Here is a 27,867-nt window from a genome sequence, read left to right on the forward strand (position 1 = left end):
CTTAGACCCGGCCCTCCAGGGACGCGCCCAGCTGGTGTGGGGGGTCCCGCGGGAGGCCAGCGGGAAGGCGTGAAGCCTGGAAGGCGGGGCCTCGCGCTCAAGTGAAACTCTTCCTTCTGCTCCGGAGCAGGATAAGGGGTCGGAGGCTGGACGCTTGTCTGGGGGTAAGTACTGGGTCCCCTGAGGATCTAGTGGAACTCTGGTGGAGGGGCGGAGTCGGGGCTCTAGGGAAACCTGGGCTGGTCCCTGGGTTCGGGATATCCGCTGCGTGTACCCTGAAGTGTGGTGGTGGTTTAGTCGCTAAGTCGTGACCAACTCTTGCGATCCCATGGGGGCAGGGAGATCGTGGAGCCCCGGGTCTCAATAACCCTGTTGCCCTTACCCATCGGTAATGGTAGTCGCCCGCGTCCCACGGCCGACTCAGTCCTGGCCCCGAAGGAAGCCTCACTCACGCCTGGGGAATGGGGGGACCCCGAGGCCCCTGACCCTGTAACTGTCCCGTTGCAGCCGCGGTGCACACAGTGAAGCCACCCTGGACCCCCGCCTCCCGCCTTCCTCCTAGGATAGAGTGGGAACCGAACGAAGAGTGGAGTGCGCTTTGTACACACTGGCCGTTGCTATTACTGTTATCGTTATTGTTGAGATTGTTAGCACGCTGATTGGGAGGGTCTGGGCAGAAACAGCAACAGCCTTGCCAGGCGCTGCATCAGGTTCCCGCGCGGGACTCCAGGGCACAGTTTCCTTTGGGATTCATTCAGGTCCCGGCTCAGCCAGTGCCTGGCTATATAGCTTGCTTCTGATTGCTCCTGCTCTCTGAATGCACCTCAGTGTCCCCTCTGTGGGGCAGCAAAATGACCCAGCTTCCAGGAGGATGCCTGAGCAGGTTAGCTTGCAAAAGCTTTTATGGTGGGGGCGCTTCTGGCCACTGAAAGACCTCAAGCAAGTGACTGTATGTCTCTGAGCCTTGGCTTCCCTGTATGTCAAGTGGCACTCGTGATGAGGAACTGTGGTGAAGGTGAAATAAGTGCAACAGCCAAACTGAGGGGCCACAGAAAGCCAGCCATCCCCATGAGTATATTAGTAATTATTATATTGCATCATTAGCTATCTTTATGGCTTCTCCACCAACTTTCCCTCTGGGCCAGATTTTTTTTTTAATGGCCACTTTTCAGATGGAGAAACTGAGGACCTGTTCCCCTCCCCGCCCCAGCCCTCTACCCTGACCTTTCCTGCCCCCTCTCCCTACCCCAACTCTTATCGTCTATCCCTTGGGCCAGGGCCTCCTTGTCCAAATCTGGAATTCAGGACCCAGGGGAAGTTTGCTGGATTTGGGATTGGCCCTGGGGCCACATGGGCTTCCACTGGTGGCTCAGATGGTGACGAATCCACCTGCAATGTAGGAATGTAGGAGACTTGTTTTGATCCCTGGGTTGGGAAGATCCGCTGGAGAAGGGAATGGCTATCCACTCCAGTACTCTTGCCTGGAGAATCCCATGGACAGAGGAGCCTGGTGGGCTACAGTCCATGGGGTCGCAAAGAGTCGGGCATGACTGAGTGACTAGCCACACACTTCCAGCTGGGGCCGCAGCTTTCTCCCACAGCCCTATCTGTTCCCAAGGTGGCCACCAGCACTGGCGGTATAATGGTGAGTATAGCTGCCTTCCCAGGTGGCCACCATGCCAGACAGGTCTGAAGAGTCCAGAGGAAGAGGTGTGGCCCCTCCGTCAGGCCACTGGGCCCCCACCTCTTAGCTGCCTGTGTGATCAGCTCATGTTTGCACAGCCCAGCCCAGACACCCTCCCTGTGTGAAGATTGATCCTCTGGGTGTGGGGGAGGGGCCTTGGAGCTTCTTTGCTCCAAGCCAGAGTTTGGGGAATCCAGACAAGCCAGCTTGGCCCCGGGACCCTAGGACTGGGCTGGGTTAGCCGAAGGGGAGGAGATAAGGTGTCACTGAGTCTTCTCTTCCTGCCAATGGCCTCTTGAGGCTCAGAGTGGGACAATAGCTTGCCCTCCAACCCCCATGACCCCAGGAGTTTGCACACTGTGGTCTCTCCACCTGATGGGAATCTGGTTCAGCTTGATTGACCCGCATGATAGGGAAGCTGAGCTGAGCTGAAGTCGCTCAGTCGTGTCCGACTCTTTGCGATCCCATGGACTGTAGCCCCCCGGGCTCCTCAGTCCATGGGATTTTCCGGGCATGAATACTGGAGTGGATTGCCATTTCCTTCTCCAGGAGAATCTTCCCGACCCAGGGATAGAACCTGGGTCTCCCACATTGTAGGCAGACGTTTTACCGTCTGAGCTACCAGGGAAGCCCAAGGGAAATTCACTACCAACATCACAAACTAAAGGAGATCCCACCAGGTGGTGGTTAAAGGCAGGGGCTGGGCTACCACTTAACCTCCCTTGAATGAGTTCCTTGAGCTCTCTGTGTGTCAGTTCCCCTAGCAAACAAAACGAGGCTAACATAGCCCTACCCCAGCGCAAGTGTGCAATGTAGGTGGAAAGGCTGCCTGCAAGACCTGGCATGTTAACTCTATCTTTGATTATGCTCTCATTCCTGACATTTATTGATCGTTGCGTGCAAGAAATTAACAAGGCCTGGAAAAGGGCCCTGACCCAGTTTGGGGGTCCTTCAGAAGGTTCCCAGGGGTTCAATTTCCACATCAGCCCTGGATCATGGAAAGAATTGAAGCCTTGACCCGTGATGCATGGCCTGCCTCCCCCAGCCTCAGTTTCCCCATTGAAGAAATGAGCCCAGAGATGCCCTTTGTGGCTTATCCGGGAGCAGGCCTGGCATTTAATCAGGGGCCTATGTCCAGCCTCAGAATCCTTCCTGGACTCATCCCAGATACCCTGGGCAGTTTCTGCAGTAGGTGAGGGCTGGCTCATTCAATGAGTCATCCATTAGGAGCCCTGGGACCTGGAAACAGGACTCAAGGGTCTAAAGGGCATGTGTCACCCAGCCCCTTCCCAACCTTTCTTCCACACCCAGGGGTTCACTAGAGTGAATGTTGGGCGTATATTTGCATAAAACCCACTCACACACCTGGGAACCTTCTGAAGGAAGGTGTAAGCAATGTCAGCTCATAATGAGCCATTCTTAGAAATTATCTTTACTGGGCTTTCGCTCCTTTTTATTCCTGTTTACAAAAGCAACCCATGGTTCTTGTAAAAAGGGACCAGCCTAAACTGGTATGAACCAGTGAGGGGTCACCTACAGGTCCAGGTGGTCAGTGTTCAAATTCCAGCAGCCTGGCCTCTGGTAGGTGGGTGCCCTCTCTGTGCCCACCTGGCCCCGCACCCCCAGGAATTAGGACCTGGGACCTCCTTGGGAGGCTCACTGAGAGCTACAGAGGCCCATCCACAGGCCAGTGATTCACACCCTTTCCTGCAAGCACCCCCGACTCCCATCCTTGGCGTTTTCTCCCCAGAACTTGCCCTTTCCTGGAAAATTGTCTCATTTGCTACTTCTGTCCCCTATTAGCCCGTCGCCTCCCCAGGAACAGTGGTTTGTCTCCCTCGACTTGGCTGGGGCCCAGAACCTAGAGCCGGGCGTGGTATACACTGGGTGTGCAGCTCAGAGCCCTGAGCAGTGTGCAAGTCGTATCGATAGCTGGTGCTGCTGCTGATGTCACTGTTGGCAGTATGTTGGCACTTCATAAATGTGTGTGTGACTTGGAGGAAAAGTCACCGCTTGGTCCTCTAGCCTCTCCCAGGGCTCGGGGGGTTATATATACAAATGGGGTTTGTAAGGTACAGTTCCGGCGAGGCAGAAAAGGAAAGACGACCTCAACAGAAGTAGGTTACCTTTATTCAGGCAAGGAGGGGCGACAGTCGGCCTAATGACCAGGCTGAGCGCCGAAAGGGATCAGGGAGGCTTCATACTTATAGGGGGTTTGTGGAAGCGATAAGGGAAACGTCAATCAGGCGGGATATTTTGAGTATTCTTTTGTTGAGATGACACTTGGAGTTGGGCAGGGGGTGATAAGTCTTCTGGGCGGGTGTAGGGGGTGGTAGGTTTCCGGACAGGGGGTGATAAGTCCCAGATAGATGCAGCTGGCCTGGAGCATCAGGTTGGAACTAAAGTTATGCTTTGTTTTCTCCGAAGTTAGATGATTCAGCAAGGGGCCCTTGAGACTGTTGTTCTCTTTTCTAGGCCCAAAAGACTCCTTCATTCCAGACCCTGAAATCATAAAAAAAAAGGGAAAAAGGGCGCCGTATCTCTCTGGCTACTTCCTGCTGGATAGGGGCGACGGTTTTGGGTCTGGAATGGAGGATCATCCTAGGGCCCACAGTCTCCTTTTTTCTGAGCTTGAGGTGAGGCTCTTGAGAAGAAGAATGGTCTTGACCTGATCTCGAGAGATGGCCCGAATCCGTTCTTGGAGAAACTTTTGAAAGAGATTAAAGAGACAGGGTCCAAATAAGAGGAATAGAATGATAAGTACCAATGGTCCCAGGAAAGGGAGCAACCAAGGGAGTATCTGTTGGAACAGGTTTTGGGGAATGTAAAGGTTTTGTAACTCTTTTCTGCGGTGTTCAATTCTGTCTCTAAGTTTTTTGACTTGGCCCTGGACTATGCCCGTTTCATTAACAAAATAGCAGCAGTTCTCTCCTAGGAAAAGGCAGGTCCTTTCCTTTTCTGCGGTGAGAAGGTCCTGAGGGGAGACAGTTACTAGGCCTATAGCAAGGATTAAGATTAGGAGTGCAGTTAGAGAGACAGGGAGAGGCCAGTCAGGGTGAGGGGCAGAAGGCCCCAAGTTGGTGGTTGTTTGAATCTGAGGAGGAACAGTCCTCATTAGGATGTAGACTGATATAGAGAATGAGAGTAAAGAAATCAATTTCATCTGGAGTCAGGTTGTAGAAGGTTCCCTGGAGCCACAGTTGAGACACCAGTGGAGTCAGGTCTTTGAAGGAGGTTCCTGTTGGGGCGCTGATCCAGAGGTCTTGTAGTAGTTGGGTCAGGAACAGTTGTAGGTTGAAGAGAGTCCAGGTCATTCAGTGTCCTCTCTGATGGTTGACAGGGGTTGTCGCCGGGTGAATTTTAAGGAGGTGGGTCCTGTGAGGGAGACCTGATAGGTGTCATTTAAGGAGGGCAGCGCAGGATTGGAGGTGACCGTTTTAGATGAGAGAGGTGTACCCAGGAGGTGACCTTTTCGAGTTTAGCTGCAGTTGGGGTAAGGAGGATGACTTTGAATGGTCCCTGCCACTTTGGGGTTAGGTCGCCCTGGGGATTATCAGACAGATAGACCATGTCCCCAATTTGTATAGGGGGCAGGGAGGCTTGGGGGTCAGGGGCAGGCAGATTGTGGTTGACGTATCTCCAGAGGGCATTGCGGAGTTGCGCCAGCAGAGGGGAGTGTAGGAGGCTTGGTATGGGAGGAGGTTCGGGGGGAGTCCAGGAGGGAGCGTGGGCCTTCCATACATCACCTCAAAGGGGCTCAGCCCCAGGGGCTTTCTGGGCAAAGCCCGTATTCTGAGGAGAACAACTGGTAAAAGTTTAGTCCAACCCAGATGTACCTCGAGGGTTAGTTTGGTAAGGGTTTTTTTTGATTATTCTATTCATCCTTTCTACCTTTCCTGAGGACTGGGGACGGTATGGAATGTGAAATTTCCATATCTTACAGGGTATCTGTAAGAATTGGACAAGTTGTTGGGTGACCTTGGATGTAAATTCTGGGCCATTATCAGACTGTAGGGATGAAGGCAGGCCAAACCTGGGGATAATTTCTGTGAGGAGGATTTGGGCCACTGTGTGGGCTCTTTTGTTTGTAGTGGGAAATGCTTCTACCCATCCCGAAAAGGTGTCTACAAGGACTAGTAGGTATCTGACTCTCCGGACCCGGGGCATATGAGTAAAGTCTATCTGCCAGTCTTGTGCTGGGAGGCTGCCTCGCATTTGATGGGTTGGAAAGGATGTCGGTTTAAGGTTGGAATTGGGGTTAGTACGCTGACATGTTTGACAGGCGCGGGTAAGGTTATCTAAATATTGTTGGTCAGCAGTGGATATGGGGAAGTGGTTACGGAGGAACTGCTGGAGTGTCTTGGATGAGGGATGAAAAAGTGAGTGTAGATAAGAGAGGATTTCTCTGGTGGTGGGAGGGTCGGGTGGAGTCAGAGCTAAGATGACAGGGGACTGGAGGGAAGGATGGGACAGTGCTATCTCCTTTGCCTTCTGGTCTGCTGCATTGTTGTAGGCTGATATGAGACTTCCCTTTTGACGTCCCCTACAGTGGAGGACAGCGGCTTTGTTTGGTAAGAGTGCTGCCTCTAGAAGTTTGTGAATCAGGTCTGAATTAATAATAGGGGATCCCTTTTGGGTTAGGAAACCTCTTTCTCTCCATATTAGGATGTTTGAGTGAAGTATGTTATAGGCATATTTGGAGTCTGTGTGGATGTTAACCCTTAGATTTTTAGCCAGAGTTAAAGCTCTGGTGAGAGCTATCAGTTCTGCCTGTTGGGAGGTGGTGTGAGGTGGCAGCGGTGAAGCTTCAATTGTCTGGGTTTTATGATTGTGACGAAGGTCCCGCTGGATGATGGCATATCCTGCTGCAAACGGTGGGGATTTTTGAGAGCTGCCATCAACGAACCAGTGTGGGGTGTCTGGGTCTGGGATGGGCTGATCTGTTACATGTTGGAAGGGGTTTTGGGTAAGATCTACTGTTAGGCTGCAGCTGTGTAGGAGAGGGTATGTTGTAGAGGATGTGGGTAATAAGCTGGCGGGGTTAAGGGGAGAGCAGGGGGAGAATGAGAGCTGAGGGTCGAGGAGAAAGGCATGTAGGACCTGTACCCTGGAAGGGGGAAGGGAGAGGAAAGCCCGATGTGACAGCAAGTCTCGGAAGGTGTGTGGAGAACAGACTGCTAAAGGGGCATGTCTAGAGAGTTTATTTGCTTCAGGTACGAGGGCTGCGATAGCAGCCATGGCCTGTATGCAGGGAGGCCACCCCTTGGTCACCATGTCCAGCTGTTTTGATAGATAGGCTATGGGAGCCCAGGTGTCTCCAGCCCGCTGACATAGAAGCCCCAGGGCCTGTCCTTGGTTGGAATGTGCAAAGAGAAAGAATGGTCTGGTGTGATCTGGCAGGTGGAGAGTTGGCACTCGGAGGAGGCTCTGGGTGAGTTGGCGAAGAGGATTGGCCAGTGAGGAATGATTAAAGAGGGGCTCATCCAGACATCTTTTAGTTGTCTCATAGAGCGGCTTTGCAATGAGGGAGAAGTTGGGGATCCAGATACGGAAAAAATTTAGGAGGCCGAGGATAGACAGGAGTTCCCTTTTTGTTTTTGGAAGTGGACAGTTAATTAAGGCCTGGATTCTATCTGGGGGAATAGTTCTTTGTTGATGGGATATGGAAAGTCCCAGGTAGGTGACTTTTGTCTGGACTATTTGGGCCTTAGATTGGGATACCCGATAACCCCAGGATCCCAGGGCCCCAAGGAGTTTGGCAGTATGTTGGAGGCAGAGTTTTCGGGTTGAGCTACAAAGGAGGAGGTCATCTATGTATTGGAGGAGATGACTCGGGGCTAGGTTGAGAGTCTGTAGGTCCTTTTGTAAAGCCTGTCCAAAAAAGTGGGGACTGTCTCTAAACCCCTGGGGGAGAACTGTCCATGTTAGCTGTTGGGAAACGTGAGTCTCCGGGTCTTGCCAGGTGAAGGCGAAAAGAGGTTGGGAGATGGGGTGGAGGGGGATGGTGAAAAAAGCGTCTTTGAGATCTAATACTGTGAAGTGGGTTGCAGTCAGGGGTATGGTAGACAGAAGGGTGTAAGGGTTAGGGACTACTGGGAATGTCGGCATAATAGCCTCATTGATTTTTCTCAGGTCCTGGACCAGTCTCCAAGAGTTTGGTCCCTTTCTTACTGCCAGAATAGGGGTGTTGTGTGGTGAATGGGTAGGAATTAGGATAGAGGCTTGAAGAAGACAGTCTATGATAGGCTTAAGTCCCTTGTGGGCCTCTGGGGTGAGAGAATACTGTTGTTGGGTGATTATAGTCGAGGGGTCTTTTAGGGTAATGTGGACTGGGGGATGATGTTTGGCTATTGAGGGGTGATCAGTGTCCCAGACTTGGGGGTCTAAGGCAGGTAGATCTAAGGGAAGGTCAGGGGTGAGGGATAGGGACTGTCCAGGTGCCATTTGCATACAGAATATAGAGACTGTATTGAGGGGGGGTATGGTAATAAAGACCCCTAATTTGGATAACAAATCTCTCCCTAGAAGTGCCATTGGGCACTGAGGCATTATAAGGAATGAGTGTATAAGGGTTGATTTTCCAAATTGACAGAGTAATGGAGGGCTGATTTTTGGCCTTAGGGGAACTCCAGAGACTCCCTTGATTGTGATTTTTGAGTCTTGAGTTGGGCCAGAGTAGGAAGTTAAGAGAGAGAAAGTGGCTCCAGTGTCTATTATAAAAGAGGTCTTTTTTCCGGCCACTACCCCGTCTACCCTAAGTTCCGAGCTCGTGTTCAAGACACGGGCCGGGGGGCTGGAACCCGGGCCCCATCATTGGAACAATTCTTGTAGAGTTGGGCTGGGGTTCCAGGGAGAAGTGGGGATCTCCTCAGATGCGCCAGGGCGTCCCTGTGGATATTCCACTCTCCAGGTCTGGGAGGTGGGGACCTCCCCAGGGGTGCCAGGGCATCCCCGGGGACAGTCCATCCAGTGTCCCCATTGGCCACAGGTTGGGCATGCTTTTGTGGGGGGCCGCGGGTTTGGGCATGCCTTTGCCCAGTGTCCTGACTGGTTGCATCGGAAGCAGGGTCCGGGGGGAGTCTTAAGACCCGTTCTGGGATGACTTGGGCCAGGCTGATCTCTTTCTTTAATTGCTGCTGCCAAAAGAGCATATTTAGTTTTTCTCTCACATTCTTTTTCTCTCTTAGCCTCCTCCTCTCTATTATTGAACACCTTGAATGCTACTTCTAGAAGGTCTCTCTGGGGGGTCTCAGGGCCCTTTTCTAGTTGGCGAAGCTTGCGTCTGATGTCAGGGGCAGATTGGCTGATGAACTGAACATGAAGGTACAGTAACGCAGCAGGGGTAGTGATATCTAGGTTGGTATACTTTTGGACTGCCTCTGTGATGCGTGCCAAGAATAAGGCTGGATTTTCGTCTGCCCCTTGGGTGACTTCCCTGACTCTATCATAATTGACATGGATATGAGTATTTTTTTGCATTCCTTCTAGAATGCAGGTGACCATATGATTGAGTCTCCTGATACCTGGGTCACCGGGCTGGTAAGTCCAGTGGGGATCTAACTGAGGCACCACCTCATCAGCAACTGGGCTGTCCCGGTCTTGGTTATGTAAATGATCAGCATGGGCTTTTGCCGCTTGCCAGATATGGTCTTTTTCATCTGGGGTGAGAGTGGCATTTAGGATATAATATACGTCACTCCATGTGAGGTTATAGGCCTGGGAGAGTCTCAGGAATTCTTTTCTGTATCTGGTAGAATTTTCAGAAAATGATCCTAACTTTTCTTCTATCTGGCTCATATCTGACAATGAAAATGGCACATGGACTCGGGTGGGGCCCTCTGGTCCTGCGACCTCTCTCAGGGGAAACATGTGTTGGGTACGTGGCCGTGTGGCAGGAGGGGAAGGAAGGGGGGAGGGGGAGTCGGGGAGATGGGGTAGTGGGGCTGAGGGGTAGTCAGGAGAGGTTTCAGTGCCAGTAGGTGAGTTGGATGAAGGGGAAGGAGAGGGGCGGTGGGGTGGCGGGTAGGGAGGGGGCTCGTCCACGGGGTTGAACTCTGGGGGTGCAGAAGGTTGCGGTCTGTGGTTAGTTGAGGAAGAAGAGCCCTTTAGCTTGGGAGGCAAGGTGCATAGAAGGACTTCGTGGGTGAAGCAGGCCTGGCATAGGGAGGGCCTGCTCCAAAGGGCCCAAAAGGCTTAGGCATAGGGGATCTCCGACCACTTGCCATTCCGTTTAAGGAAGTCAGTGAGATTTTGGAGAAAGTTAAAGTCAAATGTGCCGACCTCAGGCCAGCGGTCTTGATTGTCTAATTGATATTGAGGCCAAATCTGTGTACAGAGTTGCTTTAAGCGGTTAGCTTTGAGTTCAGTGAGTGAGAGTGGTTTGAGATTTTTGAGAACACAGGCCAGAGGGGAATCTTTTGGGACAGAGTGGCCAGACCCCATAATTGAAAGGCAAGCAGAGGCTCCTATTGGGAACTCGAGTCGTCACCCGCAGTCGCAATAGGAGTTATGAGAAGAGAGCTCTGTGTCGAGGTGGAGCGTCCCCCACCGTCGCCCACAGAGTGGCCCTGGGCCGGGGGTCCCTGGGACCCGGAGAGGACTGAATTCTAGGGCGCCTCTAGAACTCCATCCGGATCGGATCTTACCTTAATCTAGGGGCCGGCTGGAGTGGAGTGTTGCATGTAGAGCGGTCGAATGGCAAGAGGTCCCTATTCTGGAGGTCGTCAGAGAGAGAGAGAAAAGGGGGTAAAGCCGAGGCCTGGGGGTACGCAAATCATCAATAAAGCCTTAGCACAAGGCTTGCTCCGCTCATGAAGGCACTAGGCGTCCCCGAGGGGAACTTAAGAGCCCTGGCAGAGAAGTGAGCTCGGAGGATGTTTGCGCTCCCAGACTCCGGGGAAAGGGGGAAAACAGTGAGAGGGAGGGAGAGTGAGAGAGAGTGAGACGAGTGCCTCGCCCCCTCCCGGGTTTCGGCACCAAAAATGTAAGGCATGGTTCCGGCGAGGCAGAAAAGGAAAGACGACCTCAACAGAAGTAGGTTACCTTTATTCAGGCAAGGAGGGGCGACAGTCGGCCTAATGACCAGGCTGAGCGCCGAAAGGGATCAGGGAGGCTTCATACTTATAGGGAGGTTTGTGGAAGCGATAAGGGAAACGTCAATCAGGCGGGATATTTTGAGTATTCTTTTGTTGAGATGACACTTGTAGTTGGGCAGGGGGTGATAAGTCTTCTGGGCGGGTGTAGGGGGTGGTAGGTTTCCGGACAGGGGGTGATAAGTCCCAGATAGATGCAGCTGGCCTGGAGCATCAGGATGGAACTAAAGTTATGCTTTGTTTTCTCCGAAGTTAGATGATTCAGCAAGGGGCCCTTGAGACTGTTGTTCTCTTTTCTAGGCCCAAAAGACTCCTTCAGGGTTCTCCTGTCACCCCAGAATGTTTCAGGTCCCCATCCCCCTCCAGATGCCAGCTGGGGGTCGGTGGGGAGAGTCATGTTCCTGACTTAAAAACGGAGCCCCAGGGACTGGGCTGTTTGGGAGCATCCTGGAGCTGGCAGATAGGAAGTAGGGCGGGTGGCTGTGTGTCTGACAGGTCTGGAGAAAGACCCAGGACTCACCCTCTTCAAACCTCAGTTCTCTCATCTGGAAATTGGGAGTCTCATGTGGGAAATCACCTTGCCAGTTGGCATCAGGCGTGCCCTCACCATCTGTGAAGCACTGCTGGGTGGGGATGCGGGGCTGGCCCAGACCCCCAAGGATGCTAACCTGGGTTGTGCGGCATTCTCACTTCCCCACATATCTCAGGGCTTCACTGGTGGCTCAGGTGGCAAAGGATCTGCCTGCAATGTGGGATACCTGGTTTCAATCCCTGTGTTGGGAAGATCCCCTAGAGGAGGGCATGGCTACCCACTCCAGTATTCTTACCGGGAGCATCTTCATGGACAGAGGAGCCTAGCAGGCCACAGTCCATGGGGTCGCAAAGAGTCGGACACAAATAAGTGGCTAAGCACACGTGTCTCAGCCTCTCCGTCTTCCTGGCCTCCCAAGGGACAAGGACAAGAAGGAGGTGAGGAAACCAGAGGTTCCTGGAGCCACACATGCCCAGACCTTGCCAGACCTTGGCTGTCGCTTGGGGGTGTAGACAGAGGATGGGGGGCTAGAGCACTGTTACCAGCGAGGGTTCCTAATTGATTCTGCTGAGTGATTGTCCTCTTCAGCACATCTAGTGTCTCATGAATATTCAATGAGTTATTAACAGGAAGTACTGTGTGTATATATATGCAATGAATCAAGACTGTTCGGTAAGCATGTCTCTTGGTGACTCGGGGCTGTCTAGTGGCTGGTCCATATCATATTCATTATGATAATATGCATATTCATTAGGGCTTCCCTGGTGGCTCAGTTGGTAAAGAACCCACTGAATGCAGGAGACCCAGGTTTGATCCCTGGATAGGGAAGATCCCCTGGAGAAGGAAATGGCAGCCCACTCCAGTATTCTTGCCTGGAGAATCCCACGGATAGGGGAGCCTGATGGGCTGCAGTCCTTGGGGTCGCAAACAGTCGAACATGATTGTGATAATATGCATATTCATTAATGCATCACAAATGCACCTGGCAAGTATTCATTGTTGCCTTATAACTATTTCATGTATTATAAATACTGAATGTCTCCTGTATAGTTAGTGGGTCATTCATATTTAGCACTTCTTGCTCATTAAATACATCATGAATATATTTCAGTGCCAGGAATATTTGGCCCTTTCACAAATCAAGAAGGAGTCAGGGATATTCAGTGCCTCTTGGTCCTGCCCGCTTGGCTCCATGGTTGGGCTTGCTGATTTACCAGGACTGAATCACCTGCATCCTCTAAGGTCCTGAGTAGGGAACAATGACAGCTGCTGTCTGCCACGGGGCTAGGCTGAAATGACACGCAAGGAAATAGCCAATACGTGAATCATCATTGGTATTTTTGCCCATACAATGAACAGCAGCGAGTGTCACCTGGGGGCTGAGCTGTGAGGACCAAGGTGCTGGGCCCCATTTCTGGGACTCCATGTTGGCTGGGGAAATAACCAGGAAAGAAGCGAGTAGATTTGTCAAGCGGTGCTGAGAGCAGCAGAGGAAAGTGGAGGCGAGGTGGGGTGGTTTAGCTGGGAGGCTGGGGCCTCTCTGAGGGGATAATGTTGGATGGAGGCCTGAAGATCACGGAGAACCAGGGGGAAGCGCAGGAGGGTAGGACGTCTGAAGTGGAAGGTGCAAAGGCCCTGTGGAAGGGTCCAGCCTGGGTGTTTGAGTGCATGTGTGTTAGTCGCTCGGTTGTCCCACTCTTCGTGAGCCCATGGACTGTAGCCCACCAGGCTCCTCCGTCCATGGGATTCTCCAGGCAAGAATACTGGAGTGGGTTGCCATTTCCTTCTCCAGGGGATCTTCCTGGCCCAGGGATCGAACCTTGTTCTTGAGAGGGTAACAGGCAGGAAGGCCAGGGGTCTCCAAACAGAGGAAATAGGCTGCAAGTGTCAGACATTTTTATCTCTCTTAAGTGGCAGGAGGAAACAGACTAGTGATATTTTTTTCCTTCTCTATACAAATTTAAAAGGTTTCTCTTAAAATACTGTTGCCATAATGACACCTGGTTTCACCTGAAGCTAACTATTCTCAAACCTGGAGTTAACCAATGCATTTTTCTTATGGAAATGTTTGTCTTAAGCTATGTTAATGTGCTATGCATTTACCCCGACTCTCTCTTCCAGTCGGTTCAGCCTAATGGCTCAGAATCTACTTGACAAACCAGTTTGTTATACTCAGACATTGTTCCCCTAATCTATGTAAACAAAACTATTTGTATGGTAATCTGCCTTTCTACGGGATTCAAGTCAATCATTTTATGGCCCGGAATGAATTGTCTGTGCCAAGATTATCCCAAAATACATCTTATGGATGAGGGGCCTGGTGCCATTCTGAGTTTTAAGACATTCCTTTCTTTCATTAACAGACTGCTAGTGACTATATACGGAGAAGGAAATGGCAACCCACTCCAGTGTTCTTGCCTGGAGAAGCCCAGGGATGGCGGAGCCTGGTGGGCTGCCGTCTATGGGGTCACACAGAGTCGGACACGGCTGAAGTGACTTAGCAGCAGCAGCAGCAGTGACTATATAAACATCCAGCTGAAGACTAGCAGGGGGGTACTCTTTCTTCCCCTTCTGATGCCTATGTCAGAAGCTTTCTCTGTCTCCTTTATACTTTAATAAACTTTATTACACAAAAGCTCTGAGTGATCAAGCCTCATCTCTGGCCCCGGATTGAATTCTTCTCCTCCAGAGGCCAAGAATCCCGGTGTCTTTTCGTGGTTCGGCAACAACCTTTCATCTTGGGGGCTCATCCGGGATTCTTCAGGACAAGGTAAGGATGCTTGGAACTCTAGTTCTTTGTTCTCCTGGCGAACACGTTTTCTGATGTACTTTACTAAATCTACTGTGTGCTTGCATGAATGAATGAAACGCCCCGTGCGAAGCAAGTGAGGAGCCCGGCTCTGCGGTTCCACAGTGATCTCCTACGGCTTATGGCAGAAACCTGTCGGGGGTTTACACCGACCTGCCAGTGCCGAGAGGCACCCAACGTCTCCTTCAGGGGCCAACCAGAAATGGGCAAAGTGTGTGCACCGAACTCTCCTTTCTCGGTCAAACTGTTCAGTCTCTTTGACCATTTCATAACTCCTTGGGAATTAGAAGTACTAACCTAATCTATCAGATCATAGACTTTCAAGGGACTTGTGATCTATGCTCTTACTGTGTACTGTGGCCTAGGTCCCAAACTTGGATGTGTAGTCAGGAAGCGCCTAGCCTCCCTAGGACTCAAAAGTTCAGAAGCTAGATGGAGCTCTAACTTCAAGAGTATCTCTGAGGTGTGGTGACGCTTGGAAGGAACATCTCAGTTCTGTGTTCGTATCGGTCTTATTGCAGTCAGGAATATAGTCAGGGTCGTGCACAGGCACTCAGGTGATTAATGTTTCCCCCAGCGGTCTTGATTTGGGAGGCATTCTGGAAGGTTACTCTGATTGCACCCCGGGTGGCATCAGAGGCAAGCAAGGTTTTAATGGTGAGGAGCTGGACGTCAGTCAGGGATGCCATCAGGTCTACCCTTGATGCATCCCCACCCCATCTCGGTGGTAGAACCGGGAGGGATGAGTGTGACGCCTGTGTCATTAAGGGACAGACTAAGTCTGACCAGGAAGGAAAAGCTTTTGGTGTAAAGTCTGTCTGCACCCCCATCTAGAGCAGGGAGGGATGCCTCCGGTAGAAAGATGGCACTGGTCGCCTTTTTTCTGTCTTACAGATGGGAGCTAACAATTCCGGCCTCACTCCTTTGAACTGTATCCTGAAAAACTAGGATAGATTTGATCCCCAGGGCTTAAAGAAGACACACCTGGTCTTTCTATGTGATACTGCACGGCCGTGGTACCCACTGGAGGACAGCAAATGGTGGCCAGTTGGAGGGTCTCTTAAGAATAATACTGTTTTACAATTAGACTGGTTCTGTAGAAAACAAGGGAAATGGGTAGAAGTAGCATATGTGTTGCCCTTTTTCTCTCTGCGAAATATGCCAGACTTATGTCCTAAGGGTATAGATTTGGGTGTGAAACCTTCAGCTCCCTCCTGTCCTCCTACTTTGCCCCCGTATCCGGGCCTCCCAACTGAGCAAACTGAAAGTCAGAGAACCCCCCCCAAGAAGGGTTGCCTCGGTCTCAGTGGAAACCCAAACTGAGATTCCAACTGCCCACGTAGAGGTCCAAACAACCCCTGTCTCAGTACGACCTCAGACTACTCTGGTTTCAGTAGAAACTCAGACCATCGAAGTAAGAGATGAGATGGAGGACAGGAGACAAAGAGGTAAAAATGTCCGACACTTGCAGCCTATTTCCTCCGTTTGGAGACCCCTGGCCTTCCTGATCCGTCTGAGCCACCAGGGGTTGTGTTGGGTGGAGTGGAGGAGAGGGGGCAGAGGTCATGGGGCGGGGGAAGAAGGGGATTGAGAACGCCCAAGTGGGGGGGGGGGGAGCATTATTGATTCAGTGGATGTGAATTTGAGCAAACTCCGGGAGATGGCGAAGGACAGGGAACCCTGGTGTGCTGCAGTCCATGAGGTTGCAAAGATCTAGACACGACTGAGCGACTGAACAGCAAGAGGCAGAGGCTTATGGGTCTCAGTCAGTGGAAACAGGAGGCTTTGCTGTGTGCAGTGCAAGAAGCAGGCTCTGGGTGATGGTGAAGTTGCCACGGTGCATGGAAGGCAAACAGCCCCCAGCAGGACTGACTGGTATTGCAGTGGGGGGTTGGGTGATGGGCCTTGAGAGTCAGCCTGGACATCACTGCTATCACTGTCTACACAGTGGCACTCTGAGCTAGAGGGAGGAGGCCCTGCCAAGCGCGAGCAATAGGCTGATGTGTTCATCCATCAAATACCTGATGGATCTTCCTGCTTTACCTGCCATTGCGTGCCACAGTCTCTTACCCAGACACTGCGCCTGGGTCACCTGCTGCCCCATAACATCCCCTTGTGAAAGGCTCAGAGACTTCTCACATTTTCTTCTGCCTGGTCCATCCTACTCTTTCCCCTACATCCAGGTTTCAATTTTTTTTTTTTTTTTTTTGGCCATGCTGCTCTGCATACAAGATCTTAATTCCCTGACAAGGGATTGAACCCATGCCCCCTGCAGTGGAAGCACAGCCTCTGAACCACTACACCTCCAGGGAAGTCTCAGGTTCTAAATTTTGATTACTCCCTTCATCCTATTTGCTGAACTCACCCACATCCCTGTACCCCGCCAGCCAACTCCTATCCAGGTCCCCAAATTCTTGCTGCCCTGACCTCTAACTCGGGCCCTGATTGCACTTCCCCCCCCTCAGCAGCCACAGGGAATATCTTCAAAGCATAACTCAGTCTCCTCTCTCCCCTGCTCACACACCCTCCATGGCTCGCTGTTTCCTGGTATGCCCCATTTCCTGCTCCTCCCCCTGCCATCCTCGGGGTCATCTCCCTCCTCCTTCTCCTCTGCTTCAACCACACCACGTCCTGCCTCTCCCTTCAACAACCTAAAGTTGTGCCTACCTCAGGGCCTTGGCACTTGCTGTGCCCTCTGCCTAGAAGGCCCTTCTCCCAGGGCTCTGCCCACGTGATTTCCCTTCATCCTTCAGGGCATCCCCAGGCTGGTCAGGTCCCTTCCCTGCCATAGATCCCTTTGTCTTTGACAGCATTTAACACAGTTGCAACTAAAAGAACCACCTCATGTGTTGATATAAGAGAGGGGCTGACTTGGGCATGGCTGTGTTCCCAGCACCTTGCGCATAGTAGGTACACAGTAAATACTCTGTGACTCACAAGTCAGAGCAACAAGTAAAACAACTGGATTACTGCCTTTTCCTAGATTCTCTCCCCAGTCCCCCGCCCCCTGCTCCCTGCTCCCTCCCCCAGGATGGCTGAGCAGTGCCCACCTGCTCACCAGCTTCTCCGTCCTACATCAGATGTTTAGCACACGGTTCCTTGTGACAGATTCTGGAAGGACGTCCAGGTGGGAAATATAGGGTTCCCACCCATCCAGATTCTGCGTTCCAATCCTGCATTATGCTGAGCCTCATTATCCCCATCTGTAAGTAGGGGTTCTGGGGGCATTAAAGGATCCAGGACCATGAGCCAAGGTCACTGAGGTTGTCACGGCATAGTCAGTGTGTGCCAGGCCCTCTGCTACTTAATATAGAAAGTGACCCATTGTGTGTTTATAGGGCGAGGAGCATTCTCAGTACTTACATATGCTAACAAGGAAATAGATGCCCCAGAGGAAGTGCCTCACCAAGGTCAATTCTGAGCAAAGAGGGACCCTTCAACAAGGAATTGGGCCTCTCTGCTCATATACCTTTCATGGCTCTCCCATACCCCCAGGAAAGAACCCCATTACTCAGTTTGGCATTCAAGGTCTTTATGGGATCTGGCCCCACCTCTTAGCCTCAGAAATCAACCCCTCTCCAAATTCTGCTTTTCAACAAAATAAACCACGTGATTCCTTGAATAGTCTTTGTTTTCTTTCTCTTCCTCGCTTTTGCATTCACCCTCCTATCTGAACTCCCTTGGTGAACTCATATGCATCCTTCAAAACCTCAGCCTCAATACCCAAATCCATTCTTCTGGTCCAGACCTGAAACCACAGGTGTCTGGATTTTTCTCCCCCAGTCTGAGAGCTTCTGGAGGGCCAGGCCCAGGGTTGAGGCTTCTCAGTTCCTCCAGAATCTGTTTGTTGAATGAATGAATGTTTCATATGTGTGCTTTGGGGTAAGAGACTATGACACCCTTCTCAAGATTGAAGAACTTTGAGACATAGTGGGTTTCTGTGGCAATGCAAGTCACCCACTGGGCCACCTTAGGATGACTCTCTGAGCTTCACTTCCCCAGCTATGAAGCGAGGGTGGGGATTCTCCCAGAGTTATTCAGACCCCCACAGACTTCAGAGTGAACAGCTATTTTGGCTTCCACAAGTCCAGTCCTTCCCAGTCTGGAGAGGGTAGACAGCAGAGTTTTGGGGTGGGGTGGAGGGTCAGAGAATTGAAAGCAGGCCTGAGAAGAACTTCTCACCAACCACCCAGCTCACCAACAAAGTTCCCAGAGTTGCTGCATAGCTGCTTGGAGGAAGTAATGCCAAGGGGCTTCCCATCCTTGGCAACACTGGGCCCCTAAGCCCCAGCCTTTCCCAAGGTAGGTGTGAGGTCATTATCTCTTTAGAAAGTAAGGCCTATAAGGGGAGATTGGGGACCACCTGGGGTACTGCCCACTGAGACACCCAGCAAGGTATTCTGGATCAGTGAATCCCCAGCACTCTCAGCCTGACTGAAAGGGGGCCCCAGGGATTCTTTTTATACCAATCTGGATGTGGGATGTTGTGAGTTTGGAAATATTTCCTGCTTGAAGTTTCAAGGGGCCATGAGTTAGCATTGGGGGTGACCTTGGTGGATGAAAAAGAGAAGGGGAACTGGGGTGCATTAATAGAGGTCTAGTGTAGGGAGCTTCCCTGGTGGCTGAGATGGTAAAGCGTCTGCCTGCAACGTGGGAGACGCGGGTTTGATCCCTGGGTTGGGACGATCTCCTGGAGAAGGAAATGGCAACCCACTCCAATGTTCCTGCCTGGAGAATCCCATGGACGGAGAAGCCTGGTAGTCTACAGTCCATGGGGTTGCAAAGAGTCGGACACGACTGAGCGGCTTCACTTCACTTTAGTGTAGGGAGAAGGGGGAATGAACCTCCATCCCCTCCCCCACCCCCAACTTGAACTCTCAGATCCCAGTCAGGAGACTCACAGGGACTGGGAGAATGGAGTCTCTGTAAGCTCCCTCCATTTTAAGAAGAGATCTGGCAAGAAAAAGTTGGGAATGCAGGTAGCCAACAAAGTGAGTGTTTCATATGCAAAGAGTTCTTACAAATAAACAAGAAAGAAAGTGCAAGGAAAAGAACAAGCATTAATGGAATTAATTAGAACCAAATGACCACCCTCAAGAGGTTCTCTTTTGCCCAGACACCCTGATCCCCGTAATATGAGCCATTTAGTCATTTTATCCCTTCTCACTCCTTCCCCCTTCCCAATGCCCAGGTTTGGCTGAATTGTTGTTCTTGTTTACTGGCTAAGCTGTGTCTGACTCTTTTCTGACCCCATAGACAGTAGCCTGTCAGGCTCCTCTATCCATGCAATTTCCCAGGCAAGAATACTGGAGTGGGTTGCCATTTTCTCCTCCAGGGGATCTTCGTGACCCAAGGACTGAACCCCTTTCTCCTGCATTTGCAGGTGGGTTCTTTATCACTGAGTCACCAGGGAAGCCTGCTGAGTTGTAGATATTCCTATTTCGCTGAATTATTTTTCTTTGTTTTGGGAACTAAACACATTCCCAGCTAAAGGGATCCTTGGCCATTTAGGTTTGATTTTCTATTTAAATAGAAATAAACACCAATAAATCTCAAATACTCCATCCAGGGAGTTTATCTAAACCTATATCAAGGTTCTGTGTTCAGCCCTCATTCCCCTCTTTGAATCCTTCCTCCTTTTCAATTCTCTATTCCGTTTCTATGTTTATTTCAATAAGACCAGGATTTCTCAATCCTGACAATGTTGATGTTTGGGACTGGATCATTCTCTGTCATGGGGGCTGTCCTGTGACCTGTAGGATGTTCATTTAAGCAGCATCTCTGGCCTCCGCCCACTCCATGCCATTAGCAACCCCATATCTCTACCCTCCCCCAATCATGACAACCAGAAATGTCCCCAGACATTGCCCAGTAAGTAGCCCCTGGGAGTAGAATAATCCCTGGTTGAAAACTGATTTAGACTGTAAATGAATTCACACTCTGAATGAGGGTGTCTGAGTTAGAAGTTGGGGTCCCATGTCTTCCAGCATCTGTGGGTGTCTGACCACCAGTGTCACCAAAGAGAACATTGTGACATCTCTTATCTGATTTTTGGTGACTTGGGCTTTCTACTGCAGCTCCTGAGTTTTTTCCCCATCCTTGGAGCTCAGGGATCTGCCAGGTTTGCCTGAAACACTCCTTTCTTGTGGTCCACTCTGAACTCAGGCTTCTCTTCAGCTCAGGAAAATGTCCTTGGATTTGTTTATTCTTGCATCACATTTGTCAGTTCACAAGATTGTGATATGTCCTTTTAGGACACACAGACCTGCCCTCCAGATGATGAAACCACCCCCTCTCAGGCTGGCAGGCAAGCTGGGGACACACAGCAATAAGACAGGCTCTGTGCCATGAGCAGAGAGGGTCCCTAGCTACTCAGACTCCACTGAGTCATTCCCACCTCTGGGCCTTTGCACTTGCTGTTACCTTCCCTGGTATCCTCCTGCCCTCCCCACACTCCCCACCCCCCACCCCCCGCCCCCCAGCAAACACACCGACCTCACCCATGCTGGCTCCTCTGTGCCGTTCACATTCCATTTAAATGTCATCTAGACCTCAAAATCCACGCTCCAACCCACACCAGACCCCATTTCCTCCCATGTCATTTCACTGAGGTTTTTATTTAGTGTTTATTCCCCCTGGAGAGTGGGTCCCAGAGTGGCAGAGGTGTTGAGGTATCCCATGCCTGCTCACCACTGGGTCCTCAGCTCCCAGGAGGTGCCTGGCACATAGGAGAAGCACAGTAAATATTGGCTTGAATGAATGCATAAAGTCATTCTGAGAGTCTATATATATGTTTGTATATTTGGCCACACTGTGTGATTTCCAGGATCTTAGTTCTCCAGCTGGGATTGAATCTGTATGCTTTGCAGTGGAAGTGAGTGGTCCTAACCACTGGACCATCAGGGAAGTCCCAAGAGTCAATATTTTTTCAGAATCTTCGGCATTTGAACATTCATTTACTCATTCAGTACTCATTTACTGAACACCTACTATGCACGAAGCACAGTTCTGGGGGCTGGGGATAAAAAGGTGAACAAGATGTTTCATGGAGCTCATGTTCTGGTGGAGAAGATGGATAAAAAGCAGTGCCTTTTTAAAGCTTTATCATGTATTTTAGGAGATGAAAGGGGCTTCCCTGGTAGCTCAGCTGGTAAAGAATCTACCTGCAATGCAGGAGACCTAGGTTCGATCCCTGGGTTGGGAAGATCCCCTGGAGAAGGGAACGGCTACCCACTCCAGTATTCTGGCCTGGAGAATTCCACGGACTGTATAGTCCATGGGGTCGCAAAGAGTGGGATACAACTGAGCAACTTTCATTTCACTTCAGAAGATGAAAAGTGCTCTGGAAGACATAAAAAGGGGGCTAAGGTGGAGGATCAGGGCTCCAGTGAGATGATGTGTCCTGAGGAGGTGTTCCTGAGACAGGGACATTTGAACAAAGACAGGAATGAATGGGGTCCCGAAGGAGGGAACGTGTGGAAATCTGGGGAATCAGGCAGAAGTCCTGTGCAGAAGTCCTGAGGCAGGACCATTTTTGAGGTCCTCAGCATGTTTGAGGTTAAAATCCCAATCACATTCTTACATAGGGTTAATTCCCATTTAACGCTGAAGCTCAGAGAGGTCAAGCTTCTTTCCCAAAGTCACACAGTAGAACCTGTAGAGTGGAGTCTGAGCCCTTTCTTGGGGACATACCTGGTCAGAGAGTCCTTGGCTAGGCAGTGTGCAGAGATAATGATGGGCACACTGGGGAAACGACCTCATGGATCAGGGAAGGAAGCCTTGTCACCAGCACCAGCACCCTTTTGTAGCTCTAGATAAAATGGGAAACTCTTGCTCTTAGGGAAGAGCTGGTTGAAGTTGCTTAGAGCTGGAGGGGCCCAGGAGAATCCACTGACTGCCCTACGGTGTTTCAGGTGCCAAAGGGGAGAACGAGGACACCCCAGACCAGCACGGACTTCCTGAAGCAATCTGAGGTAAATGCTGAGGTTCACATATTCATTCAACAAACACTGGTCGAATGCTCCCTTCACACCTGCACAACCCAGGGACTTGGGGATTGCTCACATGTCCCCTTTATAGCTGAGGATACTAAGGACCTAGGTATGAAGGGCACACAGCCAGGGAGGGATAGAATTGGGATCGAAACCCAGGAATTTGGCTCCAGGGAGCACCTTTCTGAGATAAGCCAGTAAGCGTTTAATGGATCAGTAGGTCCTGCCTTGGGTCTAATTTAGCATTTTCATGCTGTTCATTTGCACATTTAGGGCTGGAACACAGCACAGATACCACCTTTTCAGACAAAAGGACATCAAGGGAGTCCAGGGAAGCCTGGGGAAAGGATCTGAACAGGAGACCAAGGGCTCTGCATAGATATGGGAAAGGAAATCTTCTAGGAGGAGGGGTTTTGACAGATGAACAAGTGTTTGCCAGAGAGAAACTAAGTGAACTTACTTTTATTCATAAATTATTCATTCAGACACTCCTTGCTTCCCCTGTTGGTCTGCCTCATGCTGGGCAATGCCAGGACCCTCAAGAAGCCCTCAGCCTTAAGAAATCAAAGTCAGATACAGACACCCTCATGGGACCATGACTGAGCCAGAGAGGGCCATGGGACCAGAGGTGATCTCAGGACTCTACCTGAGGAGTCAAAAAGGGCTTCCTGGAGAATGGATCATTTGAGATGGGCTTTAAAGGAGGAACAGGAGTTTGCCAAAGAAGATAGCACTGTTTGAGACATGCTGAGCCTGAGAGGTCTGTGAAGAGCCAGGGCCTACATTCAACTTAGTGTGTTAGTCCCTCCGTCATGTCTAATTCCTTGTGACCCCATGAACTATAGCCCACCAGCTCCGCTGATCATGGGATTCTCCAGGCAAGAATGCTGGAGTGGATTGCCATTCCCTTCTCCAGGAGATCTCCCTGACCCAGGAATCGAACCTGGGTTTCCTGCTTTGCAGGAGATTCCTTACCAACTGAGCCATCAGGAAAGCCCATGCTCAGCTCACAGGACCATTAAAAATAGTCATGGGACTTCCCTGGAGGGCCAGGAGTTAAGACTCTGTGCTTCCACCACAGTGGGGCGCAGGTTTGATCCATGGTTGGGGAACTAAGATCCCACATACAGTGCCCTGCCACCAAAACGTAGAATGAGTGATGGTTATATCAGAAGCTCAGAGCTTCCTGGAGGGGCAAGTGAAAAGGGAACCGCAGAAGATCCCAGCAGCTCTCAACTACTAACAGGGGAGTTCTCTGTCTCTTTCTCTGGGAGGCTCCTGAGCCATCTCTGAGGCTGGAACATGAAGAGGTCCAGTTTGGATGTCGAGGATTCTGGGCACACTGCATCTAGGAGGCTCCCCTTGGCATCTCCATGCCTGTTTTCTCTGTAAATATTGATCCCCAGCAGGCCCTGGGCAACAGTCAGAGCCAAATGGGGTACTGGAGTGGGTGGGAGGCAGGGAATCTCTGGGGGTGAGTTTCAGCATTTTACCGACTTGAGCAACTGTAAGGCTGCAACCAGGTGCTGGGGTCCACAGGTAGCTCGGGAAAAGCGCTTGGCCCCTCTGGCACCTTCAGCGAGTGTTATTGTCTGCAGGAACTACTGTCCAGGGGTCTCCTTGGACCACTCCGGAACTCCGGTGGACCACAATGAGGTGTTCCCGTCCCCTGCGGAAAGAGGCGGCCGTGGCTCTGCTCCTAGCCACCTTCATCCTCCTCTTCTTCAGTCTGCACCAGTCACCACCCACCTGCCCCCACCTGAAGGAGCTGCCGCGCGCCCCCAGGGCTCCGGACAGGCCCTCCCCGCCCTTCCGGACCCCGCCCGCCCCCTGCCGGCCCAACACCTCCATGGCGTCCCTGCCGGACTTCGCGGGGCAGCCGCAGCACATCCGCGACTTTCTGCTCTACAAACACTGCCGCGACTTCGCGTTGCTGCAGGAAGTGCCACCCGACAAGTGTGCGGACCCCGTCTTCCTGCTCTTGGTGATCAAGTCCTCGCCCAGCAACTACGAGCGCCGGGAGCTGGTGCGGCGTACGTGGGGCCGGGAGCGCCGGATTCTCGGCGCCCAGCTGCGCCGCCTCTTCCTGCTGGGCACCGACTCCAACGCGCTGGAGGCGCGCAAGGTCAACCGGCTGTTGGCCATGGAGGCGCGGACGCACGGGGACATCCTCCAGTGGGATTTCCACGACTCGTTCTTCAACCTCACGCTCAAGCAGGTTGCCTGGGGGTGGGCGGGCGGCGGGGGGGCGGGGTGACACCTCCTTGGGGCCACCTGTCCTTCCTGCCCAAAGTTGCTACCATCTCCTCTGAGGGGTACTGGAGACCAGAAGCCCCCTCACCCCACCCCCTCTACTGTCCTCATAGTGACCTGAAGTCTTCTTTATCCAGGAAAGGCAGGGAGAAAGGACAGGGTGGTGTGAACCTGCAAGCCTGGCTCTCCAAGCCTTGATGACCTGGGTTCAAACGTCTTATTTGCTGTTTGCTCTAGATGATCATTCACTTCTCTGTGCCTCAGTTCCCTCATCAAGGAAATGGGGTATTAATTGAACTCATTCACCTCTGAGGGATACAGTGAGGACTACATGAGGTTTTATTTATTTATTTATTTGGTGGTGCAGCATGCAGCATCTTAATTTCCTCCATCTGGGATCAAACCTGCGCCCCCTGCAGTAGAAGCTTGGAGTCTTAACCACTGGATCGCCAGGGAAGGCCCTGAGATATAAAGTACCTGGGCCAGTGCCAGGTAGGGTTTCCCAGGTGGAGCTAGTGGTAAAGAACTCGCCTGCCAATGCAGGAAATGCAAGAGACCTGGCTTCAATCCCTGGGTCAGGAAGATCCCTTGGAGGAGGGCATGGCAACCCACTCCAGTATTCTTGCCAGAGAAATCCCACGGACCGAGGAGCCTGGTGGGCTGTAGTCCATGGGGCAGCAAAGAGTTGGACACGACTGAAGTGACTTCGCACGGTGGGAAACACTGGACGGAGCACATTTTGTTTCTTTGTTCTGGTCTGTCTCCCCCTGAGGTTCAGGTCTGTGCAGTAGATAGTCAACAAAGACCTTTCTGATGAAGAGAAACCGTGAGAAGTAGAGGTTATCTTGCCCATGCTCAGAGGAGGATTGGAAGGCTCCAAGGACCCAACCAGCCTGGGGGGTGGGAGGGGTGGAGCAAGCTGAGTAGAGATCCAAGTTGAAAGGGGCCCAGTGCAGATTCCTGCCCATAGTAAGTATAGACAGGTCTGGGTTCAAGACCTTGAACAGTAGACCATCTCTGTTGTGTGAGCTTACTCAAGGCACTTTCTCTGGAGAGCCTCTATTTTCTCATCTGTAAATGGGGTTGAAGACCACACCGGCCTCCTAAAATTGTATTAAGGATTCAAGGTAGGGCAGACACTGAGCAAGCACGGGCATGCAGCAATAGTTGTTGTGAAGGTAACTAAAGCCAAGGTGGGCAGAGGACCCAGAACCTCTCAATATGCCACGTTCTTAATGCAAAACGTAAAAGCCTGTGATGAACCTCAACTTGACAAACATGAATCCAGTGTCTCCGAAGTGTTGACCCCATCCTGGGTGCTGATGGCATATAGGAGAGACACAGCTCCCACCCAGGGGGAGTCCAGAGTCTGGTGGGGGAAGTACTGAAGTGTTAGTCGTTCAGTCACGTCTGACTTTGCAACTCCGTGGACTGAAGCCTGCCAGACTCCTCTGTCCGTGGAATTCTCCAGGCAAGGATACTGAGGTAGGTAGTCATTAACTTCTCCAGGGGATCTTCTAGACCCAGGGAGTGAACCTGGGTCTTCTGCATTGCAGGCAGATTCTTTACCATCTGAGCCATGCTAGGGGAAGTAGATATTATATAAGAACCATACAAGTATTCTGTGATGGCAGTGCTTGACAAGGCAGAGTCAGAAAGAATAGCAATAAATGTAAATGAGACAATTTTCAAGCACTTCTTGGTACGTCATCTCTGAAGATCCCTAACACTCCAGGAGGTAGGTCCTATGACAAGTCCTGTCTGGGAGGTTGGAAACTGAGGCACCGAGAGGGGCTGTTGGTTGCAAAGATCACCCCACAGGGTGAATTGCTGAACCCAGGTTAGCCTGACTGGGGGTCACTGGGGTGGCCGATAGGGACCCAAAGCCAGTGGCCCAGGCATCAAGCCCGCAGGCCCTGTCTACCCACCGCCCCCCCTTGCAGGTGCTCTTCCTACAGTGGCAGAGGACAAGGTGCAACAATGCCAGCTTTTTGCTCAACGGGGACGATGACGTCTTTGCCCACACAGACAACATGGTCGCCTACCTGCAGAGCCACAACCCTGACCACCACCTCTTTGTGGGGCACCTGATCCACAATGTGGGCCCCATCCGGGTTCCATGGAGCAAGTACTACGTGCCAAAGGTGGTCATGGAGGGGGAACATTACCCGCCCTACTGCGGGGGTGGTGGCTTCCTGCTGTCCCGCTTCACAGCCACCGCCCTGCACCACGCCTCCCGCGCCCTGGACCTCTTCCCCATCGATGACGTCTTCCTGGGCATGTGCCTGAAGCGGGAGGGCCTGGAGCCCGCCTCACACAGTGGTATCCGCACGGGAGGCATTCAGTCCCCTTCCAGCCGCCTGTCCTCCTTTGACCCCTGCTTCTACCGAGAGCTGCTGCTGGTGCACCGCTTCTTGCCCTACGAGATGCTGCTCATGTGGGACGCGCTGAGCCAGCCCAACCTCACCTGTGGCAGGCGGAGACAGGTCTACTGAGGTGGTGTTAATGCCCCCAGCCTTGAGGCTACTATCTCCATCCCTATGGAAAAGGCAGCAGCTTCCATCCAGGAAGCTGAGACCTTTGTCCTCCTAAGTAGATGAAGCTAGGAGGGTACCAGGGAGGGCTTGATGAGGGAATCATCTGGCCAGCGAGCTCCTACACATCCTTCAAAACCTACCTGGTACTGCCTAGACCATGTTCCATCCTCCCTAGATTCTCAGCTGGAGGGACCGTCTCTTTCCATGGCTGCTAAGGGCAGAAGCACTTCTGCTCAGGTCCCAGCTACTGCTGCTACATCCATCCCTTTTCAATGTCCCACCTCCTAGCCCTGACTTTCATCACGGGCTGAACCCTAAGCAGTGGCCAGCCTCTTCTTGGTCATGAACCTGCTGTGGTAGGTGAGTTCTGGCCTTGGTTCAAGGCCAATTGAGAACTTCTGGGTCCACACATAGCTGAAGGGAGAAGGATTTTTCAGCTGGGGAGAGGTCACTGTTCTCCATGCCTCCCCAGATCTTGGATCCCTCAGATGGTGGGAGGGACCAGAGAGGCTGTGAATGTGACTGCCTCCTCCCTGCTTGTGGCATCAATCGCTCTAATGGTGGGAACGTTGAGCACAGGAGGGAGGCGGCTATCTGTCTCAGGCTACGGGAGCTCAGAGTTCCTGGTGTCCCTGGCAGGGCCCAGCACCCACATCTGTGCTCCCCAAGATTTCAGGGAAGAGTAATGGGGCCAGGGGGGTTCTCACTGGGTCCAAGTCCTGCATACACACTCACGTTTGTGCCCAGAGAAGGGGGATATTCAGGTATTTGGAGCGCCTAAGTTCTCAGACCAACCCCCACCCCAGTGTGTCTGTCCCATTGGGGAGATTCAAGTGAACTGGTGACCCCCCACCCTGCTACCCTCAAACATGTGTCTGAAACGGGCTTCACAGGGATTGGGACGGTGGCAAGGGGGGGGTCTCACTGCAGAGAGCAGATCCTCAGGGAATAAAATGTTTTGCAAAAGAA

General features: G+C 51.8%; 1 protein-coding gene across 5 annotated transcripts; it reads left to right on the plus strand.

Annotated features, from left to right (window-relative positions):
• B3GNT3 (UDP-GlcNAc:betaGal beta-1,3-N-acetylglucosaminyltransferase 3) lies at positions 1-27,867 on the plus strand. Of its 5 annotated transcripts, none has more exons than XM_043467310.1 (5): positions 1-164; positions 13,998-14,078; positions 22,031-22,090; positions 23,648-24,326; positions 26,305-27,867. In XM_043467310.1, the coding sequence occupies exons 4-5, from the start codon at positions 23,760-23,762 to the stop codon at positions 26,854-26,856; spliced, it is 1,119 nt and encodes a 372-aa protein (XP_043323245.1). In that variant the 5' UTR covers positions 1-164; positions 13,998-14,078; positions 22,031-22,090; positions 23,648-23,759; the 3' UTR covers positions 26,857-27,867. The 5 variants fall into 5 exon arrangements, with proteins under 5 accessions (XP_043323245.1, XP_043323242.1, XP_043323244.1 ...); XM_043467307.1 differs by having other exon boundaries at positions 23,707-24,326; XM_043467309.1 differs by lacking the exon at positions 22,031-22,090 and having other exon boundaries at positions 23,707-24,326.

The sequence above is a fragment of the Cervus canadensis genome, chromosome 4 (assembly GCF_019320065.1).
Source record: "Cervus canadensis isolate Bull #8, Minnesota chromosome 4, ASM1932006v1, whole genome shotgun sequence".
Classification (NCBI taxonomy): domain Eukaryota; kingdom Metazoa; phylum Chordata; class Mammalia; order Artiodactyla; family Cervidae; genus Cervus; species Cervus canadensis.